General features: G+C 60.5%; 4 protein-coding genes across 4 annotated transcripts; 2 read left to right on the top strand and 2 right to left on the bottom strand.

The window, feature by feature from the left end:
- Positions 1–3510: 3510 nt before the first annotated feature.
- On the bottom strand, positions 3511–4811 carry FAM167B (family with sequence similarity 167 member B). Its single transcript, XM_009908418.2, has 2 exons — positions 4502–4811; positions 3511–3851 (listed from the first exon to the last, which is right to left on the bottom strand). Exons 1-2 carry the CDS (start codon positions 4790–4792, stop codon positions 3588–3590), a joined length of 555 nt encoding a protein of 184 aa, XP_009906720.1. The 5' UTR covers positions 4793–4811; the 3' UTR covers positions 3511–3587.
- A 1582-nt stretch (positions 4812–6393) lies between these two features.
- On the top strand, positions 6394–11037 carry LOC104307451 (myotubularin-related protein 9-like). The gene is made up of 10 exons (XM_054170830.1): positions 6394–6675; positions 7214–7322; positions 7758–7883; positions 8034–8207; positions 8333–8550; positions 8671–8832; positions 8949–9090; positions 9608–9828; positions 9988–10139; positions 10779–11037. Exons 1-10 carry the CDS (start codon positions 6479–6481, stop codon positions 10940–10942), a joined length of 1665 nt encoding a protein of 554 aa, XP_054026805.1. The 5' UTR covers positions 6394–6478; the 3' UTR covers positions 10943–11037.
- Positions 11038–12026: 989 nt separating this feature from the next.
- EIF3I (eukaryotic translation initiation factor 3 subunit I) lies at positions 12027–17156 on the bottom strand. The gene is made up of 11 exons (XM_054170829.1): positions 17102–17156; positions 16818–16910; positions 16587–16674; positions 15462–15527; positions 14856–15005; positions 14622–14749; positions 13709–13819; positions 13229–13318; positions 12868–12941; positions 12579–12671; positions 12027–12441 (listed from the first exon to the last, which is right to left on the bottom strand). The coding sequence occupies exons 1-11, from the start codon at positions 17102–17104 to the stop codon at positions 12360–12362; spliced, it is 978 nt and encodes a 325-aa protein (XP_054026804.1). The 5' UTR covers positions 17105–17156; the 3' UTR covers positions 12027–12359.
- On the top strand, positions 17103–19829 carry TMEM234 (transmembrane protein 234). Its single transcript, XM_054170890.1, has 5 exons — positions 17103–17191; positions 17945–18176; positions 18692–18758; positions 18937–19029; positions 19283–19829. Exons 1-5 carry the CDS (start codon positions 17103–17105, stop codon positions 19342–19344), a joined length of 543 nt encoding a protein of 180 aa, XP_054026865.1. The 3' UTR covers positions 19345–19829.
- The last annotated feature ends 1194 nt before the right edge of the window (positions 19830–21023 follow it).

The following is a 21023-nucleotide window of genomic DNA, read 5'->3' as shown; positions in this document are numbered from 1 at the left end:
AGAGCCTCACAGCAGGTCCCCAGTGGAGGGTGTGGAGTCCCCAGCGTGCCACCAGCCCCACCACAGCCAGCTTCCAGCCAGAACCCCCCAAACTGTGCTGCCAGGGCTGGTTTTGCAGACCAGGAGCCCTTAGAGAGAGCTGAGCTGAGCTCAGCTGTTTTGACATCCACAGCAGGGACACTGTGCCACCTCCAGGTGCCCACCACCACAGCAGCCAAGGGGTGATGGTGACTAAGGTCCTCCCATGCTGTGAAATGCTGCTTTGGGCACTCAGATCCCACCCTGCTGCCTTCAGCTTCTGGGGACACCTATTTGCAAACAGACTTTGGCACCCCAAAACAAAGGGCTTTGGCCACGCCACAGTGCCCTGATGCTGGCAGGAGGAGCAGGCAAGGCCTTGGTGATGCCCAAGCAGCCCAAGCACAAGCCTGGCCCCACAGAGGAGAAGCTCCATCTGCCCCAAACCTGGCCACAGCCCTTCAAAAGCCTTTAGCAAAGGCAAGCAGTGCCAGGAGGTGTTTTTTGTCCTTCCTGCCCCAGGCAGGGGTGGGGTGGGAGGTGCTGCTATTGTGTCTTCTTTGCCTTCTGTACTCAAGCCACAGCGAAATTTCCACCCAGCAGCTGTTTCACCTGCACTGCACCAGGGCCCTGCCGGTGACAGAGGGCGTTTGAGGTTGGCCTTTCTCACTGCATCTGTGCAACCGAATTTCTCCTGCAGAGGCTGCTGGGGAGGGAGCTGGGGGTGCCCCTGCCTCATGCCCTGTGCCCTAGGAAGGTGGCTGTGTGTGGGCACGGGTGTGCACGAGTGTTCTTGCACCACCTTGCAGGTTCCTCTGCCCAGCTTTGCTTGGGAGCGTGGCTGGACCTCCATCCCCCCCCCCTTCTGTGCTGTCCCTTCTGCACACACTGCTCTGCCCAGGTCTGCCTTCCCAAGTGTGGGTGGGAGTGAGGAGGGCTAAAGCCTGGGCTGACCTTATCCCTACTGCTTTTCAAGACTCGTTGGGGTGCCCTGGATGTCCCCAAGCCAGCTGTGACCCAGCTGGGCAGTCAGCCCGGCCCTGCTGCAGCCTGGCAGAGAGCTGGAGGACTATGGCCCCAAAGCTGCCATCACTGTGGGGGTTGTTTGCACCAAGACAGCACCAGAGCCAGGTGTGTCTCAGTGTCTGACCCCCCCCCAAACTGGGCAGTAGACCCCAATGGACCAGCACTAACCTGCTGCCTGTCCCTAAGCTGCTCTCATCCACGGCATGGCCTTGGGGACAGAATGCTCACTTTGCCCTGGAAAGGGGGGGGCTCAGAGGGAGGCTCCCCAGGCAGGCAGAAGGCATTGGGCTGGCTGCTTTCACCCCAACTGGGAAGCTACAGAGGATCAGGGAGCACGACCCTGCTCCCCCCATCCCTTACCTGGGCACCAGCACTCACATCCCCCACCGGCATAAGCCCAAACCCCCTCTTCTGTCCCTCCCAGAGGGATGGAAGCACAGTGGGGATCCCCCCACCCTCAACAGGCAACCAGATGGTCCCCAGCTCCCAGAGCCTGGTGGGTGCAAGCCCTCCCACCCCCAGGTCCCTGTTACCTGGTGGCAGCGAGGCAAGGGAGCAGCAGCTCTCAGACTCCCATGGCCCAGCAGCAGGGGCGAAGGTGGTGGTCCCCACTCACGTCCTCTCCATCCCTGGGCAGAGCTTGGTGACCCTCTGGGGAGCAGAGCCCAGCTCCCCGCTGCCACTGCTCGCTCTGGCTCCCCTCTTGCCCTGGTTTCCTGCCTCATGAGCAAACTCTAGAGGAGCTGTTCACAGCTCGAGCACAACCGCAAGAGCTGCTGACGAACCCCCGATGGCTTCCTGCCAGCCCCGGCACCGAGGGTCCCTGCTCCCCCTGCCCCTGCCAGTCCCCAGGCACCAAGCTGGGCAAGGGCATGCTGAGCCTTGGCAGGAAAAGCCAGGTGCCACAGGCTGGGAGATGTGTTGTGTGGAGCCAGTGATGGGCAGGGGATTGTCACCTGCTGCCCAGGCAGTCCCAGCCCACCGAGACCTCTGCTCCCCTGTGCTGTCCCCTCTCCAGTGCCCAGCGTGGGGAGATTGGCATTGCTTCCACCAGCCACCCCCATCAGACCCTACCCAGGTGGAGGGACTCCTCCTACACGCCTCAGCCCCCACTTTGGCCATCAACACCAGGTCACCCCAGACCTTAGCTCCCTGGGAGCCAGGGTGACAGTGGCTGGAGCCGAGGGGACAGTGCCATGCCCCGGCCCTGCTGCCAGCCCTGCGTTGGCAGAGCCAGCTCAGAGCAGAGCAACCACAGCAGCATTGTCTTGGCTTTTGTGATCAAACACGAAGCCACAGGTACCTGCTGGCTGCTCTGTGGAGGCACAGGCAGGAAGCCCAGCTGTGCTTGGGGAGGGGGGGGTGTCTGTGGCAGCTGGGGGGTGGCATCGTGGTGGCAGCTCCGGATGTGGCATCCACCCTGGCAGGGACATTTCCCAGGGACAGCAGCGGAGCCCCATTCCCATCGTGCTTGCCAAAGCCACGTGTGCCCCAAGCAAGGGGCAGCTGGGCCCCTGGGGTGTGCTGCAGCCTCTCCCCGTGTCCTGCTGCTACTCTGGGAAGGAGAAGCAGTGCCCAGGATTATCCCCGGGTCACCCCACAGCTTCTCCAGGTCACCTCACGGCTTCCCCAGCACTGCTTGCCAGAAGGGCTCTGTGAAAGTCACATCCTGGAGGGGCAAATTGCTTTGGAAAAGGGTTTGGTGTTACTGGGGGAAGAGAAAAAGCCAAACCCAGCCCCCTCTGGGGAGGGCAGCGTTATCAGCCCGGGCTGGCACTGCCCCCAGGACCCCCCCAGCTCCCAGCACAGTGCTGCAGGGGGGTCAGAGATGATGGGGACAGGACGCGGGCACAGAGGCTGCCAAACCCTGAGCGTGGCCTCCAGCACTTCCCAGCCTCGAGCCTCAAGAAACAACCTCTCCACTCACAGCCTGGGGGGTGACAAACATTTCCTGGGGTGGTGCAGCCCCGAGCACCCACCTGCTGCCAGGGGCACCCAGGCAGAGGTTGGCAACAAGGTCCCCAAAGCAGAGACATCACCCCTATGGCACAGCACCATCCTGCAGCAGAAACTGGTGAGGATCCACCCACCCTACGAGGCAGAGCCTTGGGGGGCAGCTGGGAAAGGGGGGATGTGAGCATGGTCCCCTCTGCCACCCCCCAGGAGCAACATCTGGGGGCACAGGTGGGTGCCCAGCTACATGCCACCCAAAAAAAAAAGAGGAATGAGCATCAGCTCTCCCCTTCACTTCCTTTTATTCCTCCTCAAAGGGCTGCTCCCCACATTTTCCACTGTGCTTGACCCCCACCATCCTTATGGAGGGGGCAGTGGGTGCCCCCAGATGCTCTGTGCCCGCTGGGGATGGTGGCATTTCCCACACCACTACAGCGTGGCAGTGCCCTGGAGCGGGGCTGGCAGCACCGTGGCTCAGCGCTGCCTGCCCTGAAGGAGCTCAGCAGCTCCCCAGGGCGTCGTGGGAGGGCTCCTCGAGCCCTGCCGGGTCCAGAGGCACCCACGGGTGCCCAGCAGGCTGCCAGCCGGGCTCAGCAGAGGGAGAAGCGCCGGGAGTTGATGTTCATGCGGGTGACACCGATGTGCTTGAGGGGCATGGAGAGCAGGAAGGCAGCCTTGGGGGGGATGTTGCAGAGCAGGTCGGAGTCTTCCTCGCAGCCCTCCAGGCCGAAGGTGGCGTCGTCCAGCATCTCCTTGTGCTGGTGGCAGGCCTGCTCCACCTTCAGCCGGTGCAGCTGTGCCCGCAGGCGCATCAGCTGCTGCGCCAGGCGCTGGTCCAGGGCCTGCATCTCCCGCTGCAAGGCGAGATGGGCATCAGGGCACGAGGGGGAGCCAGCCCCTGGGTCACCTGCCTGGGCAGTGGGGGCGCTGGGGCAGCAGGGCTGGGGCTTGGCCAGGGCACAAACCCACCAGGGACCACGGGCACACGCAGCCCTGGGGCCAGCGCAGAGCCTACACACAGAGATCTGGCATCAGCACAGGGTCTGTGCCTGGCTCACAGCCCAGGGTCAGCTCAGACACTCGTGGGTTTGCACCCACACAGCTGCTGCAGCCTAGGTCACCCCAGGAAAGCCACCACAGTTGTGCCACACCACTGAGGTCCACCACCACGGCAATGCCACAGCCCCGCCACCAGCACAGCAGGCAGGAAGGGGTGGCAAACACAGACCCGAGCAGAGCTGCGACCTCCGGGGCTGCGCAGGGGACATGGGCAGAGCTGGGCACCACAGAGCCTCATGTGCCCTGCAAACACTCACTTACACCAGCCACACTGGGCAAAGGAGCAAAGCTCAGTGCTGGGGCTGGGGCTTCCTGGCCCTGGCACATCCATGAGGGCAGGCTGCAAGCGTCCCCTCTGCACAGAGAAGCCTCCTGGCCCCAACTCCCCTTGGGGCTCACCCCTTGCCCACCCCTCATTGTCCCCATCCCACCAGCAGCTACTCACCAGCTCCATCCTGAGCCACTCCAGAGCTGCCTCCATAGTGGCAAAACCACAGACCCCTCCATCCTGCTCATCCTTGGGGTGCTCAGACGCCAGCTCTGCCCCCGGTGCCCCCCCAGAGGTCCGGTTGCGCCAGGGCTGGCCCCGCACCCGAGCCTCCCACTCCAGGTAGGAAGGTCTCCGCGTCTGGAGCTTCAGCTTGGCCGTCAAAGCCTTCACGCTGTCCATGCTCTCCTCCTCCCAGCTGGGCTCCTCCTCACCCAGCTCCTTGAACTTCAGCTGGCTGAAGGCCATGATGGCACCCACCTGAGTCCCACCCCAGACCCTTGGGAGACCTCCCTTCTCCCTTCTCCCTTCTCCCTTCTCCCTTCTCCCTTCTCCCTTGCAAGCAGAGCCCTCTGCACCCAAAGGGTGAGGAGCACCCTAATGAAGAGCACTCAGAGCAGCAACTCCCACCAGCTGCACCCACGTCCTGGCTATTTATTGACCCCCCCCGAACAATAAAGGTTGTCCTCGGGGGCACGGAGGACACTTCCAAGGGGCAGGGACTTTCCTGATTCCCGAGGAACGCAAAGGAAGGATTTATTTCGTTGTTTGGTGACGCTCTGGGTGTTGTGTTTGTCGGGCTGGTTATTTTTTTTCCCCTTTTCATTTCTTTTTTAGCATTGTTGTCTCCGGCTGGGAGGAGACTCCCAGTTCCCCGGGAGGAAGCCTTTACTGGGACACACTGGCAAAGATGATTTATGCCCTTCCCGCACCCGGGGGGTGGCCAAAAAAAGCCCAAGGAAGGAAAAAAAAAGAACCCGCTCGGGGTGGGGGGAGGACAGGGCGAGGTGCTGGGGGCAGCCAGGGTCCCGCACCCCGGCCGGGCCCTTAAGGTGGAACGGAGTCAGGAGCCGATCGTTGTCCCCTCTCCCCTGCCTCGGGGCCAGGCCACCTTAAAGCCGACATCCGCCGGGCTCGGAGCTCTGCGCTGAGCCACCGGCATGGCAGAGCTGTACGGGGCATCGCCCGGCTCCCTGCCTGGCACCTGAGCCGCCCTGCTTGCACCTCTGGATCCCTGCTTGCACCTCTGGATCCCTGCTCGCAGTCTGAGCTTCTGCGCTTGCACCCCGAGGTCCTCTGCTTATGCCCAGCCCTTCCCTCTGCACTCTGATGTTCCCTGCTTGCTCCCTGGGATCCCTGCTGTACCCTCCCAGTCTTCTGCTTGCACCCTGAGATTCTTGCTTCTGCCTCAAGGTTCTCTGCTTGCACCCCAAGACCCCTGCTCGCATTGTGAGCTTGCCCTGCTTGCACCCCATAGTCCCTTCCTTGCACCCCAAGGTCCTCCACTTGCACCCCGAGGTCCCCACCAGCCCCCAAGCAGAGCAGGTAAGCTCACACGGGTGGCCAGGCAAGCAGCACTGCCACCACTCACCCTCCTCCTCCTCACCCAGGGCACTTGGCAGCAGGTTTTGCCCCATCCTCAGGCCCTGGGGGTGGTAGCTTTGCGTCCAGGCAGAGCTCATGGGGGTCAGGGCCAGGCCGGTGCCAGGCGTCTGGCAGTGGCTGGCACAGCACTGGGCAGGAAAGGACCCAGAGCTGCGCCCTGCAAGGCAGCAGTTGCATTGTCACCAGCCGCCAAAAATCTTCGCCCGGCTTGGGGTCTGGGGACCGCTGGGGAGCCTGGAGCCAGCTGAGCCCTCCCCACTCTGCCCCTTGCCTCAGTTTCCCCGCGGGGCAGGGCAGCGTCGCCAGGGGAGGGAATGTCACACTCGTGGTGTGGAGAGGAAGCCCAAATGTGCTGTAGGCGACAATGTAAACAGGCAGGGGGGGTGAGGCGATGGGGCCCAGCGTGACGCAGAGGGAAGAAGGGGTTTCCAGGCTGGGCTGTGCTCGCTGCAGGATTTCCCCTTTCTCCCTCCAGCCCTGCGGCAGCCGCGGGTCCCCGTGCCCGGCGGAACCGGGGCGCACCGGAGCCTGGTGGCCTTCAGCACCACCATGGAGTTCTCCGAGCTGATCAAGACGGCGACGGTGGAGAACGTGCTGCTGTCGTGTGCGGGGCTGCCCGCGGTGAAGGGCACCCTGTGCATCACCAGCCACCACCTGCTCCTCTCCTCCCGCCCGGGTGGGGACAGCCAGCCCGGCACCGTGGAGCTCTGGCTGCTCATCCGCAACGTGGACGCCGTGGAGAAGAGGTGAGTCCGTCCCCACGGCCAGCCCCACGCGGCCCCTTCTAGCAGCACCGCCCCTGGCTTTAGCTGCAGGAGGCTGCCTGCCCCTCTCCTGCTGCCCACGGCAGGGCACGGCCACCCCACGGTGCTGCCGGCTGAGCCTCATCCCTCCTCTTCCCCCTGGCCCACACCGGGGGACGCGCTCGGCACCGGGCATTGACCTCCTCTTCTCCTCCGTGCCTCAGAGTGCAGAATTTAGGCTGGTACCAGCCCCCCCGGACTAACGGCTCCCCAGGAGACACCAGGTTTGCCTCTTCACACTCTCTCAGCTCTGGCAACCCACCCGGCGCTGCGGCACCCACCGGGTACCAGGCAGGGCAGGGAGATGGTGGAAATCCCCTCCTCAGACAGGTGTGCCACCAGTGCCAGAGGAGAGCCAGCCATGTGGCACCCACAGTGGCACAGCCCTCTTGTTTCACCCCACTCAGCTCTCCCCGGGGGCGGGGCTGTTGTCTGTCTGTCTGCGTGCAGCCAGCCCTGACCTTCCTCCTGCCCTGCCCAGGCTGTCCGGTTCCTCTGGCACCATCACACTCCGGTGCAAAGACCTGAAGGTGCTGCAGCTGGAGATCCCTGGCATGGAGGAATGCCTCAACGTTGCCAGCTCCATCGAGGTGAGGCTGCCCGAGCCCTGCCGGGGTGTGAAGGGTTGGCAGCAGAAAGTGGCTGCCCGCAGTGTTTGCTCTAGGCCTGGCATTAACGTGGGTAAACACTCAGCTCCCAGCTGGCACAAGCTGTCCACAGGCCTGGTAGAGCCAGTGCCTGCCCACAGCCCTTGCTGGGACAGGGTTTGCAGGGCCTCATCCCTGGAGGTTTTGAAGGCCAGGCTGGATGTGGCTCTGAGCAACCTGAGTGGGTGAGGTGTCCCTGGGTGAGGTGTCCCTGCCCATGGCAGGGGGGTTGGGAGTGGGTGATCCTTGAGGTCCCTTCCAACCCTGACCATTCTATGATTCTAAGGGGGAGGATGGGGTGGGGACTTTCTCAGCCACCTCTCTGCTCTGCTCTGCACTCCCCCACTCATGACCAGCTCCACCTTTGCTCCTCTCCAGGCCCTCTCCTCGGTGGACTCGGTGATGATGATGTACCCCTTCTTCTACAGACCCCAGAGCCTGAAGCTCGAGGAGGGCTGGCACCTTCACCCCCTCGAGCAGTACTTCCAGCAGATCGCCTCTCAGGTGAGAGACTCACCTGGGCTGCAGGGGAAAAAAGGACTTCCCACCATCCCCCCCCCGCCCCTGCCCCGGCCATGCCAAGCTGCAGGCTGGGGGTGGTGCTGCCAGGAAGGCACCCGAGGCAGCCCTCTCCCCACGCCGCATCTCCTCTAGACGAGCCAGTGGCGGCTGAGCGACGTGAACCAGGATTTCACCACCTGCCCTACCTACCCCGGCACCCTGATCGTGCCAGCAGCGGTGGGCGACGAGACCCTGCGGAGGGCTGCCCGGTTCCGGCAGGGAGGGCGATTCCCTGTCCTCAGCTATTACCACCCCAAAAACGGCACCGTGAGTCCCTCTCCCCAGCCTGCCCCTTTCCCACCACTGCTCAAAGCACCTCCCGCTCCCATCCTGTGGGGGTTCCCTGGTGCCCCCCAGCTATGGCTGCTCACCCTCCCTCCCCGCCCCTGCAGGCGATGCTCCGCAGCAGCCAGCCCCTGACCGGCCCCAACCGAAGGCGGTGCCGTGAGGACGAGCTGCTGCTGGGGACGGTCCTGGATGAGGGGGAACAGGGCTTCATCATCGACACGAGGTCAGCCCAGGCTGCCAAGCAGGCTCGGATGACAGGGGGAGGCACGGAGCCCAAATCCTTCTACCCGCAGTGGAGGAGGCTGCACAGACCCCTGGAGAGGTGAGGGAGCTGCGCTGAGACCTAGAGCTCTCCTCACGCTGTCCTGCCAATGGCTTGGGGACTCCAAACCCTCCCCAACAGATTCACTGAGCCCCCAACACCACTTCCCTCCCCTCTCAGAGGCCGCCCACTGCAGGAGAGCTTTATCAAGCTGGTGGAAGCCTGCAGTGACAGCTCCATCACCATGGACCGCTGGCTGAGCCGGCTGGAGAGCTGCCGCTGGCTGAGCCACGTCAAAGCAGCCCTGAGCACAGCCTGTCTGGCTGCACAGTGCCTGGACAGGTACCGGTGCGGGGGGGAGGGGATTCCTGCCCCGTGGACCCCGTTTTGCCCCTCTCAAACTCCTTAGTGTGACACAAACCTCAGTCTCACCGGCACAGCCCTGCCCTTGCCTGCAGGGAGAATGCCAAGGTGCTGGTGCATGGGGCAGAGGGCACAGACACCACCCTGCTGGTGACAGCGCTGGCACAGGTGATCCTGGACCCGTCCTGCCGCACGCTGCTGGGCTTCCAGGGGCTGCTGGAGAGGGAGTGGATTGAGGTGAGACCAGCAGTCCCCCTGGGCTGATAATGAGAGGGCTGGAGCTCCACTCCTATGAGGACAGACTGAGGGAGTTGGGGTTTTTCAGTCAGGAGAAGACTCTGAGGAGACCTAATTGTGGCCTTCCAGGATCTGAAGGGGGCTACAAGAAAGCTGGGGAGGGACTTTTGAGGGTGTCAGGGAGGGATAGGACTGGGGGGGATGGAACAGAAATAGAAATGGGGAGATTCAGATTGGATGTTAGGAAGAAGTTCTTCCCCATGAGGGTGGTGAGAGCCTGGCATAGGTTGCCCAGGGTGGAAGCCTCATCCCTGGAGGTGTTTGCAGCCAGGCTGGAGGTGGCTGTGAGCAACCTGCTGTGGTGTGAGGTGTCCCTGCCCATGGCAGGGGGGTTGGAGCTGGCTGAGCCTTGAGCTCCCTTCCAACCCTGACAGTTCTGTGATTCTATGATGCCAGCCCAGCTGGGCACCTCCCTGCTCCCCTTCACCCCCATCACTGCCCCTCGGGGGTCCCACAGGCTGGCCACCCCTTCCAGCTGCGCTGTGCCCGCTCCGCCTACTCCCCCGCCCGGCCGAAGCAGGAGGCGCCGCTCTTCCTGCTCTTCCTGGACGGCGTGTGGCAGCTGGGCCGGCAGTTCCCCTTCTCCCTGGAGTTCAGCGAGCAGCTGCTCCTCACCCTCTTCGAGAGCGCCTATGCCTCTGCTTATGGCACCTTCCTCTGCAACAACGAGAAGGAGAGGTGAGTGGGGGGGAGCTGGGGACAGCTCTGCGCCGTAGGAGCGATGCCAAGGTCACCGCCGCGCCCTGGGGCCAGGGGCTGAACCAGAGTCCTCCTGGTCATAGTGTGGGTTGCACCAGGCTCTAGCAGGGACTGAAGCAGGTCTTGACTCATCCACAGGTGCCTGTGCAAAGTGAAGGAGAGCACACACTCCCTCTGGGCCTGGCTGAACCAGCCTGGGGAGAAGAAGAAGTACCTGAACCCTCTCTACACACACAACCCCCTGGTCATCTGGCCCTCAGTCGAGCCCCAGAGCATCCAGCTCTGGCAGGGTAAGCTGTGTGCAGTGCTCTCACCCCCCTCTGCAGCTCCAGGTTGGGCTGTGTGAGGGAAAAGCTGCTCTGCTCCTCCCTAACAGGGCTACAGCACAGCTGAAATCATAGAGTCATTAAGGTTGGAAAAGACCTCTAAGAGCATCAGGTTCACCAGAGTCAGAGAATCCCAGAATGCCAGGTGGGAAGGGACCCCAAGGATCACCTGCTCCCACCTTTCTAGGTGACAAGCTGAGTCTTGAAGCTGTCCAGTGGAGGAGACTCCCCTGCTTCCCTTGGGAGATGACTCCAATCTCTGTTCTCATGGGGGGAAATTGTCTGCTGGGTTCCAGTCAGTCTCCCCAGCAGTAACTTGTCCCCACCACCCTTTATCCTACACCTCCCTGTCCTCAAGTGCCACAGCTGCTTGATTTTTGGACACCTCCAGGGATGCTGACTCCACCACCTCCCTGGGCAGCCTGGTCCAGTGCCTGACCACTCTGTCTTCCTGACAGCCAACCTAAACCTCCCCTGCTGCAACTTGAGGCCGTTTCCTCTTGTCCTGTCCTTAGTCACTTGGTAGAAGAGGCCAACCCCAGCCTCCCTCCAGCCTCCCTCCAGGCAGCTGTGGAGCAGTGACACCAACCTCTTCTCTCCTAGGTTTATTCCTCCGCTGGATTCGTTCATCCCAGTACCTGGATGAGGCCTGGGCAGAGATCCAGCACTTAGTGGAGAGCAACAAGGCCCCTGTCAAGGAGAGCACAGGGAGCAGGCTCAGCCAGTCCCTCTCTGACCCCACTGCCCGGGTGGAGAATGAAAGATGAAGAGCAGTGTGGGCACTGCGGTCCCCAGGCCAGGGGGACACTGTGACTGCCTGTGGGGAGCACTGTGCAGGACACAGGCCCCACAGAGCCCAGAGGATGGCTCTGGGAAGTTGGGACAGAGCCTTTCACAGCCTCTGGGCTGCACAGACTGAGCTTCTTTCAGTAAAGTCCTCCCTCTGACAGCCCACACCTGCTGTTCTGCTCATACACAGGGGCAGGAGTGGCCTCACTGCTTCACCAGGGAGGTTTCACAGCAGGGAAGGGCAGGAGGGTAGAAGGTGGATGTGCCCAGGAGGATCAATCCCCAGCAGCTCCTGCTGCCCTTGCCTGGCTGCTGGACACTGGCAGCACAGCAGAAGTGAAGTGGAAGGACACAGGAAACCTGCAACACCCTGTCCACAAAGGCCATGGAATGGTAGGGGTTGGAAGGGACTTCTGGAGATCAAGTCCACCACCACTGCCAAAGCAGGACCACCTAGAGCAGGTCACACAGGACCACATCCAGATGGGTCTTGAAAGTCTGTTAGAGAAGAAGACTCCACAAGCCCTCTGGGCAGCCTGCTCCAGAGCTCTTTCACCCTCACAGTAAAGTTGTTGGCTCCAAGCGTTGCCTCAGTTGGTCCAGGCTGGGAGGCAGCTTGGGAAATCTGCCCTTGAACCTAGTTTCAGGGTTAGAGAGGGATACAAACCACCCCTTTAGACAGACAGACAGACAGACAGAGGGCTGGCAGGAGGAGGATCTGCAACACAAGCAGCCTCGTGCAGGAAATAGCTGCTCTGTGAGGAAAGTTGGCTAAGGGTCAGGCCAGCAAACAGACACGGCAGCAGCAGGGGGGAGTGTGCCTGCAGCTGGCCAGCCAGGGGCTGCCTGCTGCACCTCCAGCCTCTTCACACCTCAGGGTTAGACCCCAGCTGGAACCTCACCTCCTCACCCTGAGGTGGGCAGGGAGCCAGCAGGAACCTCTCTGCTGCCCACCCTTGGGTGGGGGGAAGCCAGGCACTGCCAGCAGAGCCAGGCAGAAGTGCTCAGGGTGATTTGGTTCCAGTCCCAAACCCCAACCCCCAGAGATTCTCTTCCTTCTGTTTACAAAAGGGTTTTATTTACTTCCTGATGATTTTTTTTCTCCCCTGCTGTATAAATATGCCCAGCAGGAAGCCAGCATGGCCAAGGGCAGGCAGCCAAGCCAGCTCCCTTCCCTCTCCTTCACCTCCCCTCCCCCCATGACAGCCAGCCCTGCCCTCTGGAGCTGGTTGGGTTTTAGCTCCCCACCTCCAGCAGCCCCCCTGAAAAAAGACCCCAAGTTCATTGCCAACAGCTTCCCCTTGGCTCCTGCTGAGCAGACCAACTTCAGGCCTCAGTTCTGTGCAGGAGCTGCTGGAGTGGGCAGTGGGTGGAAGGAGGGCAGAGAAGAAGTCCTCAAGCCTCAAACTCAAACTCGAAGTACTGGGGGTCGAAGTAATGGATGCGGACGTAGCCATCCTCACCCCCACTGCTGTAGCTGCAGGGGAGGAGAGAGAAGGGCAAAGTCAGAGGTGCTGGCAGCAGCTCACTGTTTACATCACAGAGTGGTGAAGGCTGCTCTCACAACCCCCCACACCCCAGCCAAAAGCTGCAAGCCCCCCCAGAGACCCTCACCTCTTCCCATCAGGGTGAAAAGCAACACTGTTGATGGGCCCGAAGTGACCTTTCACTCTGCCAAACTCTTCTTCAAAAGCCAAGTGGAAGAACCTGGGAGAAGGAAGATCTAAATGAGCACAAGTCCAGAGCATGGTTAAGGACACAACCAGGGTTGCCTCAAACATGTTCTGCAAGTCTAATGCCTCCTCTGACAGTGGCAGGAGCAGGATGCTCTGGGAACAGCACCCCTGGGCTGCTGGGAGTCGTCCTGGGGAGGACTCAGCCCTGCCAGAGGAAAAGCACCAACCTGGCCTCAAACTTGCCAATCCTGGTGGAGGTCGTGGTCACATCCATGGCCTCCTGCCCACCACCAAGCACAACCTGCAATGGAGAGAAGCCACAACCCTTCAGTGCTGCTGAAGAGTGAGCTGAGCCCTGGGGAAGCCTCCTCTGAGCCCACAAACTCCTGACTCCAGCCCCCGAGAAGCTCCCACCGCCCGGCCACCCGCATCTGATGGCCAGAGGACACAAAGCTCTGCTCCCTGGACCACACCACGGCAAAGGTGCCCAGCCCCACCCCACAGCCATGATTTTTCAGGCTGTGCTGCTGACACTCTGCCTTCCAGGAGTCCCAGTGAGGCCCTCACAGTGAGCAAACTCATCCTTACATGATCAAAGATGGGGGAGAGGGCAGCAGAGTTGACCGGCCGCTCCGTCCTGAACGTCTTCAGGTGCTCCAGAGTTGTGCAGTCAAACAGCTGGGAGGAGAAGGCAAAAGGCAGAGTTCATCTGCCAGCCAGCTGGCAGCCCCACTTAGCTCCCTCCAGTCTGGCTGCTGGGCCTCATCTGGGCAGGTGTTCACTCTGCAGTCACCCACAAGCACCAACCCCCACCCTGAATCCCAAGGTTCTGGTAACTCTCACCCCCAGCACCTGCTGGAGGCAGCCAGCTGCAGAGAGCTTTCTTTGGAGGTGCTGTTTTCTGTGCCTGGCCAATGATCTCATGTGGTGGCACCTCCCCTTTCCCACTGAGTTTTGCCTTTCCATTTCCTCCACTTTCTAAGGGGCAGAGCTCTGTGACAGCCCCAGCTCTGAGCAGAGGTCTTGCAGGGCAAACAGCAGCAGCTCACTGCCTTTCTGAGGCCTCACCTTGGCTGTGTTGTCTTTGGAAGCTGTGATGAACATGGTCATGTCCCTGGAGGTCTGAATGTCATTGATTTGCTTGGTGTGCTCCTTGATGTTTGAAAGCTGCTCCCCTGACTGAAGGGCAGAGAAGGCAGCTTCAGTGCTGGCAAGTGAAGGAAGCCCACACACAACTTCACAACAAAAATGCTCCCATTTGGGAAGGAAGAAGAGTGTGGGAGGTCAAGGGAGGTTCTCCTCCACCTCTGCTCTGCCTCAGGCCACATCTGGAGTGTTGTGTCCAGTTCTGGGCTCCCCACTTCAAAAGGTGGAGAGTCCAACAAGGGCTATGAAGATGCTGAGGGGCCTGAAGCATCTCTGTGAGGAGGAAAGGCTGAGAGCCCTGGGGGTGTGGAGCCTGGAGAAGAGCAGCCTGAAATGGGATCTGAGCACTGCTCAGCAAGAGCTTAAGGATGGGGGGTGAGAAGATGGGGCCAGGCTCTTGTCAGTGGTGCCCAGGGACAGGGCAAGTGGCAGCAAATACCAATTGGAACCTAGGAGAACAAAGCTTCTTTGGTGCTGGAGGCCTGGAGCAGGCTGCCCAGAGAGGTTGTGGAGTCTCCTTTGGAGAGATTCCAAACCCCCTGGGACATTGTGATCCTGGGCAAGCTGCTGTGGGTCCCCTGCTGGAGCAGGGGGGTTGGACTGGATGACCTCCAGAGGTCCCTTCCAATCCCCAACCCCAACAAAACAACCCCTTTAGGTGTGGCTAAGGGCAGCCACAGCAGCAGGGCAGGTGCTGCTGCATCAGCCTTGTCCTTCCACCAGGCTGCTGGCTTGAGCCAGAACCCTCATTTCTGTCCCATGACTAGAGGGGGATGCTGCAGTCCTCCCCCAGGCACTGCTGTCCAAGGGAGACACTGGTCCCTATCAGCCTGACCTTGGCACTGAACTGGTTCAGCTCCCCACTCTCGTGTCCCGCGATGATGAACTCTCCCAGGGGGCCCCACACAGCGCTGGTGATTTTGGAGTCACTGCAGGGGATTTTCATGTAAGGCTCGTTGTTCTCTGCAGGAAGGAAGGAAGGGGACAGACAGACAGACACAGTGGCACCAGCTCTGGCCATCAACACTTCCCTTTACTCCCTGGGGCAGGCACTGCCTGGACTCCTCACCGATCTGGCTGGGGTCCCGCAGGTCGAAGAAGCTGACGAAGCACTGGTATCCCATCTGCTTGTCCGTGGAGAACATGATGATGTTCCCTCCAAAGTCAAAGCCACACGTCCTGACTGCTGAGCTGGTCTTCACCAGGGCAAGCTGCTTCCCTGAGCACACACCACAAACTGTCACCACCCCCAGGGAGGCCAGTGAAGCCCAGCAGGGATCACAGAACATCAGGGGCTGGAAAGGACCTCGAGAGGTCACAGGATGTCAGCGGTTGGAAAGGACCCAAAGAGATCATCCAGTCCAACCCCCCTGCCAAAGCAGGATCACCTAGAGCAGGTCACACAGGATGGGAAGAGCTGATGAGTGAGAGCTGCATGGAGTGGAGCTGATGAGCAGGTCTGGTGACCACACTTTCACCACTCAGAGATGAAGTGAATAAATTCACTACGGGTTCACTCAAACCCAGGCACACACAAACACAAACCCTCCCCTCCAGCACCCTTGAATTTGGAGTCAGACCTCTCTCAGGGGAGGAACAAGCACCTCCTGCTGCCAGAGACTTGAGAGCAGCACAGAGCTGTGACTCAGAGACAGCTGAGTGGGCAGAGTCTCACCTGTTTCACAGTCCCAGAGCCGGCAGCTGTTGTCTGCAGAGCCGGTGAGCACGTGGCGAGTGTCCCCTGGGCCAGCAGTTAGGGAATCATGGAGTCACAGACTGGCTTGGCAAAGACCTTAAACATCAGCTGCTTCCAGCCCCCTGCCATGAGCAGGGACACCTCCTACCAGCCCAGCTTGCTCAAGGTCCCATCTAACCTGGCTTTCAACAATTCCAGGCTTGCAGCTTCTACAGCTTCTCTGGGCAGCCTGTTCCAGAGCCTCACCCCCTCCTGGGGAAGAATTTCTGCCAGTCTGAAGCCATCACCTCTCATCCTGTCACTCCCTGCCTTTGTAAAAAGCTCTTCTCCAGCCCTCCTGGAGTCCCCTTCAAAGCCTGGGAGGCCACTCTAAGGTTTCCCTAGGTCCTTCTCCAGGCTGAACAGCCCCAACTCTCTCAGGCTGCCCTCACAACAGAGGTGCTCCAGCTCTCTAATCATCTTTGTGTTCTCCTCTGCACCCTAACATTTCCATGTCCTTCTTCTGTTGGGGGCTCCAGCTCTCTAATCATCTTTGTGTTCTCCTCTACACCCTCTCTAACATTTCCATGCCCTTATTGGAGCCCCCAGGACATTCAGCATGTTCTCAGCCCCTAAAAGCTGCTGCCTAGAGACCCAGAGAACACTGACACACAAGATTAAGAAGCTGCATTACACAGAACTCAGCAGTGTTCACTCCAGGACCAGCACCACAGGCACAGAATCCAGGTGCTCCCATTACAAACCCCACAGCCTACCTCTTGAAACGTTAAGGAACAGGACTCAGCTTTGGCATTAACACAGCTTGTGCCCGTTTTTGTCTCTGTTGCCAGCTGCCACATTGGAGGCAAGCTTGGCCACCTCCCCAGGGCCACCCCAGCACAAGGAATGACGGACAAATGATAGCAGGCAGAGCAAGGCTGGACATGTTATTCCAAACAACAGCCCAGGAAGAGAAACAGCCAAGATACTGAGAAAAGGAAAGACAGCAGCAGAGTTAAACACACTGCATCACCCCCCTGCTCCTTTCCAAGAGGCAACAGAGCAGCAGCTGGGAGTCGCCAGCTCCCAGCACAGGACAAACAGGTTTCCAGCATCAAAGGATACAGTCTGCATCCACGCACCACACAGCTCCCGTGTGGCCATTGTAGGTGCCGAGCCTCTCTCCGTTCACCGAATACCAAACGTTGACAATCTAGCAGAATAAAACAGCCCAGCACCCCTCTCAGCAACCGGATTAATTAATGAAGGAGACTGCTGACGAGCCGGCCAATTGCGGCGGCGGGGCTCGGTTTGCAAGCCGGGGGTAGGGGAAGGGGCAGGGCACGTCGCACTCACGGGATCCTTGGCCACGGTGAAGAGCAGGTCTCCCTCCCGGTTGTACTTGATCTGCGTGATGGAGCGCTCATGGCCCTGCAGCAAGATCGGCTTCTACAAGGCGGGAGACGCCGCTCAATGCCTCGGGCCAGGCGCGGCCTCGGCCGCCGGGTCGGGGGCTTCTGGGCTGGGACGCGGCCCCCCTGCCCCCCAAACCCCTCACAGCCCAGAAGCCCCGACCCGGGGACCCTGCATCACCCGAGCACCCATCCCTGCCCCGCGCCCGCTCCCGGCCGCGCTCTCACCATGGCGGCCGCGCTGCAGGCGAGAGCGTCCCGGGAGAGCGCTTCCGGGTCGGGGCCGGAAGTGCGTCACCGCCACTATGGCGCCCGCGGGTGAGCTTCCGGTGGCGCTGAGGGGAGAGGGGAGAGGGGAGAGGGGAGAGGGGAGAGGGGAGAGGGGAGAGGGGAGAGGGGAGAGGGGAGAGGGGAGAGGGGAGAGGGGAGAGGGGAGAGGGGAGAGGGGAGAGGGGAGAGGACTGCCCTGGGCGGGGAAGGCTTTGGGCTTTTTCCCTTGCGGGAAGGGAAACAGTCCCCGACGGGAGCCCTGTGAGGGCTTCCTTGGTGGGGAGGTGGCGGCAGGCTGGGCCCTGGGGGATCCTTGGCTGAGGGAGGGAACAGGGCCGCGGTCTGCACCCTCTGAAGCCTTCCTTGAGGGGGGAGACGATCGTGGCCTGGATCCCCGCGGGGCGTTCCCTGAGCAGGAGGATGGGGCCGGGGGCTGCACCCTCGTGAGGCTTGCCCTGAGCAGAGGAATGGGGCCCTGGGGTGGACTCCTATGGGATCTTCCCTAAGGGGAGAACAGAGCCGTGGGATGGCCCCCTGTGGGCTCTTCCCTGAGAGGGGAGCATGGCCACAGGCTGAGCCTGCTTCGAGGCCTTCCCTGTGGGGAGAGTGTGGTGACGGGCTCGGCTGGCTGAGGTCCTTTGCTTGAGGGAGTGACCCCAGGCAGGGCCCCGCAAGGGACCTTCCCTGAGGGGGATGCAGCAGCAGGCCCAGCGTGGGGTCGTTGGTGCTGGGGAGCAGCAGCGGGCCGGGCTGGTGAAGGCTGTCCCTGGCGGGGGTGGCAGCGGGCCGGGCTCTGTGCAGGCTGAGCCGGGAGGGCCCTGATGGCAGACCCCGGGCAGCCCTTCCGCCGGGGCCAGCTCTGAGGCCGGGCTGTGCCGCAGGCCAGGCAGCGGCGCTGGTGCTGGCGGCCGTGCTGTGGGGCAGTACCGGCCCCTTCCTGCGGACGGGCGCGGCGGGGCTGGAGGAGGTGCGGCGCCAGGGCCGCCTGCGGCAGCTGCTGGCCGAGATCCGCTTCCTGGGCCTCAACTACAAGGTGCGAGCCGGCCCGGGCCCCTGGCCACAGAAATGGAGGGGGTCAGAGTGCCTTTGGGGTCGTTTCTAACTGTCCAATACTTCTTAAGCTGCTAAATTATTCCAGCCAGCATTCTTTGTTCTCTTGGGGTCGTTCCTGTTCACTTCTGCACCTGAGCCTTTTAAACTGTTCAAGATTCCATTTGTCATCTCTCTGGTTTTGCCCTCCCTCAGTAAGGTTGCACTTACTTGCCTACAGCCCTGCTCTTGCTGTGCAGAACCAAGAGCCCTTTTGTAGGCAGCAGGTCATTAACCCTCCTGCTTTGTATGAAATAATCACACTCTGCCTTCTGCAGCCCAGGGAACTAAGACAGAGAGCAGCTTATGACTAGCAGTGGAGTCACCCACTGTGCTGCCTTTCCTCTGCCAGACACAGCACAGCATGAGCAGGTCTGGGCTCCTTGGCTGCCTGCTTGCAGGGGGTGCTGGTGGGTTTGTGTGCAAGCCCCTGACTGGCCTGTGGTGCTCTCCCCACAGTACATGGTGCCTTTTCTGCTCAATCAAGGTGGATCTCTCCTCTTCTACCTCACCTTGGCATCTGCAGGTTGGTTCTCCTTGCTTTCAGGGGGTGGGTTGGTTGGGATTTGGGGATGATCAAGTGCTGTTGGGTGCTCAGTTAAAGCAGCAAGCAGCTGGCTTGTAATAACCACTGCTAAAAGAAGCATCTTAGCATCTGTACAGCACCATCCATTTGAAACTGGGTTTGAACTCTTCCATTTCAGATCTGTCCCTGGCTGTGCCACTCTGTAACTCCCTGGCCTTGATAGTCACACTGGTGACAGGGAAGATTCTGGGAGAGGACATTGGTGGTAAAAGTAAGTTCCACTCAACCTGTTTGCTCACATTGTCTCCTGCATCTATGTTCTGCACCTTCTGCTCTCCTGAAACCACCAAATACCCTCAGAAGGGCTTGAAGTGGTTAAGTGATTCTTGCTGCAGAAGCTGAGAGGGAAGTGAAACAGCCTTGGGTTTGTAAAGCTGGAGACAGAACTCTAAGGCTCCCCTAAGCTAACAGCTCACAGGCCTGAATGGTGCAAGCTCCCAAGGTATCCCTGTTCCCTCCTGCAGGAGCTGTGGCAGGGATGCTGCTCACTGTCCTGGGAGTCACCCTCTGTGCAGCTGCCTCATGAAGGAGATGTGGTGAAAGGCAGAGGAAGGAGGAACCTGCTCCAAGGTAACCCCTGTGGGTTCTGGCTCAGCAGCTCAGTGGCACCTGGAAAACTCTCCTTTGAGCCCTGGATGTCCAAAGAAACCATGGAGTGACTTCCCTGAGCACCAGGGTGGGACAGGGAGCGTTGCCAGGAGGTCCTGCTTAACATCTTGAGTTAAGGACTTCTTTGCCTGGGGGTGTCTCCAGGCAGGGCTGGTGAAGTTGTCTTGCTCAGCACTGGAGGCATTAAAAGAGAGGGTTAATAAATGGTTCAGAGGGAAGTTGTGGGACTGAGTGGTTTGCAGAAGGGATCTGCTCAGGAGCTGCTCCTTTTTCTGGCCAAGCACATGACAGTGGCTTCCTCAGCTGCAGGGGGCCAGGTCATGCTGCTGGCACTGAGCTACACTTGGCTTTACTCTGCTGGAGCCTTGCAGAGGGCCTCTCATCTGTCAGGCAGCAGCAGTGCAGCCTCTCCCTAGGGAAGGACAGCAGCTCTCAGTGCAATCATCAGTCCAAAATACCACAGGTCACAGGAGGAGAAAATCTTTGGTACCCTTGGAATTCATCAGAAACATGAGGGAGGGAAAGAAAGCCTGGCACAGAGGGTTAACAGAGGAGCTCTTGATGCTCAGGGCTTGTCCTAAGGCAGGGTAACAGAAGCAGACACACAGAGTGTGGGGAACAGCTTAGAGTGCTGCTAACAGCTGAGTATTGTGTCCACTACTGGGCTCCCCAGTTCAAGAGGGACTGCTGCAGAGTCCAGCAGAGGCTCCAAAGGTGCTGAGGGGCTTGGAGCATCTCTGTGAGGAGGAGAGGCTGAGAGCCCTGGGGGTGCTGAGCCTGGAGAAGAGCAGCCCCAGAGGGGAGCTGAGCAGTGCTCAGCAAGAGCTAAAGGCTGGGGACAAGAGGATGGGGCTGGGATTTTTTCAGTGGTCTCCAGGGACAGGACAGAGGGCAGTGGGCACAAACTGCAACCCAGGAGGTTCCACCTGAAGGGGAGGAGGAACTTCTTTGCTGTAAGGGTGCTGGAGCCCTGGAGCAGGCTGCCCAGAGAGGTTGTGGAGTCTCTTTGGAGAGCTTCCAACCCCCCCTGGCCCCTGGGCAAGCTGCTGGGGGTGGCCACCAGAAAGCAGCTCTCACCCCACTGAGAAGTGCCAGCCCAGGCTCTGAGGCAGAGGCCACACATCAGGCTCCCCATGGAGCTGAGGAGTCAGGAGCCACTCACTCATCCCCCACCAGTTCAAAGGAGCTGTTTGCCTTTGAAGCTCTAATTAACCCCAGGAGCCTCCCCAGGCAAAGCTGTGAATCACTGCCAGCACCATGCACCTCAGCCCAGCCCTTCACTGCTGCAGGGCCCTGCTGGGAGCTTTCAGCCAGAGCAGAGCACAGACAGGGAGCAGCATGCAGACATTTTCCACACCACTGTTGCAAAGCAACTGTTTTATTTCCCTCTTTAAAGAAGGGGGAGGCTGGGGGGGGGGGGGGGGGGGTTTGAACTTGTTCCTATCCCTGTGTTCAGCCAGTCCATGTTTGGTCCTTGCCAGGTTCTAAGCCTGAAGCTGGCTCCAGGCAAGTTCTGCTTAAGAAGTTTTAGCTGGCAGGGCCAAGCTTTGGTGTGAGAAGCTCTGAAGAGAGCCAGGAAAGGATCTTAAGCACTTC

The sequence above is a fragment of the Dryobates pubescens genome, chromosome 20 (assembly GCF_014839835.1).
Source record: "Dryobates pubescens isolate bDryPub1 chromosome 20, bDryPub1.pri, whole genome shotgun sequence".
NCBI lineage: Eukaryota > Metazoa > Chordata > Aves > Piciformes > Picidae > Dryobates > Dryobates pubescens.
Note: the sequence above shows the minus strand (reverse complement) of the source record. Positions and strands in the feature narration are given on the sequence as shown.

Bases quoted from the DNA above. Each gene is read 5' to 3' on its own strand.
- EIF3I (XM_054170829.1), bottom strand. The intron at 15,528-16,586 runs GTATCCTTTGAT...CTGCTGGCCCAG, and splicing joins GTGGTGCGTGGATGCAGACT to GGGACACTCGCCACGTGCTC. The intron at 13,319-13,708 runs GTGAGGCCTCAG...TTCTCCTCCCAG, and splicing joins CCAAAGACAACACAGCCAAG to CTGTTTGACTGCACAACTCT.
- TMEM234 (XM_054170890.1), top strand. From the start codon at position 17,103: ATGGCGGCCGCGCTGCAGGCGAGAGCGTCCCGGGAGAGCGCTTCCGGG. The intron at 18,177-18,691 runs GTGCGAGCCGGC...CTCTCCCCACAG, and splicing joins TCCTGGGCCTCAACTACAAG to TACATGGTGCCTTTTCTGCT. The intron at 19,030-19,282 runs GTAAGTTCCACT...TCCCTCCTGCAG, and splicing joins AGAGGACATTGGTGGTAAAA to GAGCTGTGGCAGGGATGCTG.
- FAM167B (XM_009908418.2), bottom strand. From the start codon at position 4,792: ATGGCCTTCAGCCAGCTGAAGTTCAAGGAGCTGGGTGAGGAGGAGCCC. The intron at 3,852-4,501 runs GTGAGTAGCTGC...CTCGCCTTGCAG, and splicing joins AGTGGCTCAGGATGGAGCTG to CGGGAGATGCAGGCCCTGGA.
- LOC104307451 (XM_054170830.1), top strand. From the start codon at position 6,479: ATGGAGTTCTCCGAGCTGATCAAGACGGCGACGGTGGAGAACGTGCTG. The intron at 8,208-8,332 runs GTGAGTCCCTCT...CCGCCCCTGCAG, and splicing joins ACCACCCCAAAAACGGCACC to GCGATGCTCCGCAGCAGCCA. The intron at 9,829-9,987 runs GTGAGTGGGGGG...ACTCATCCACAG, and splicing joins TGCAACAACGAGAAGGAGAG to GTGCCTGTGCAAAGTGAAGG.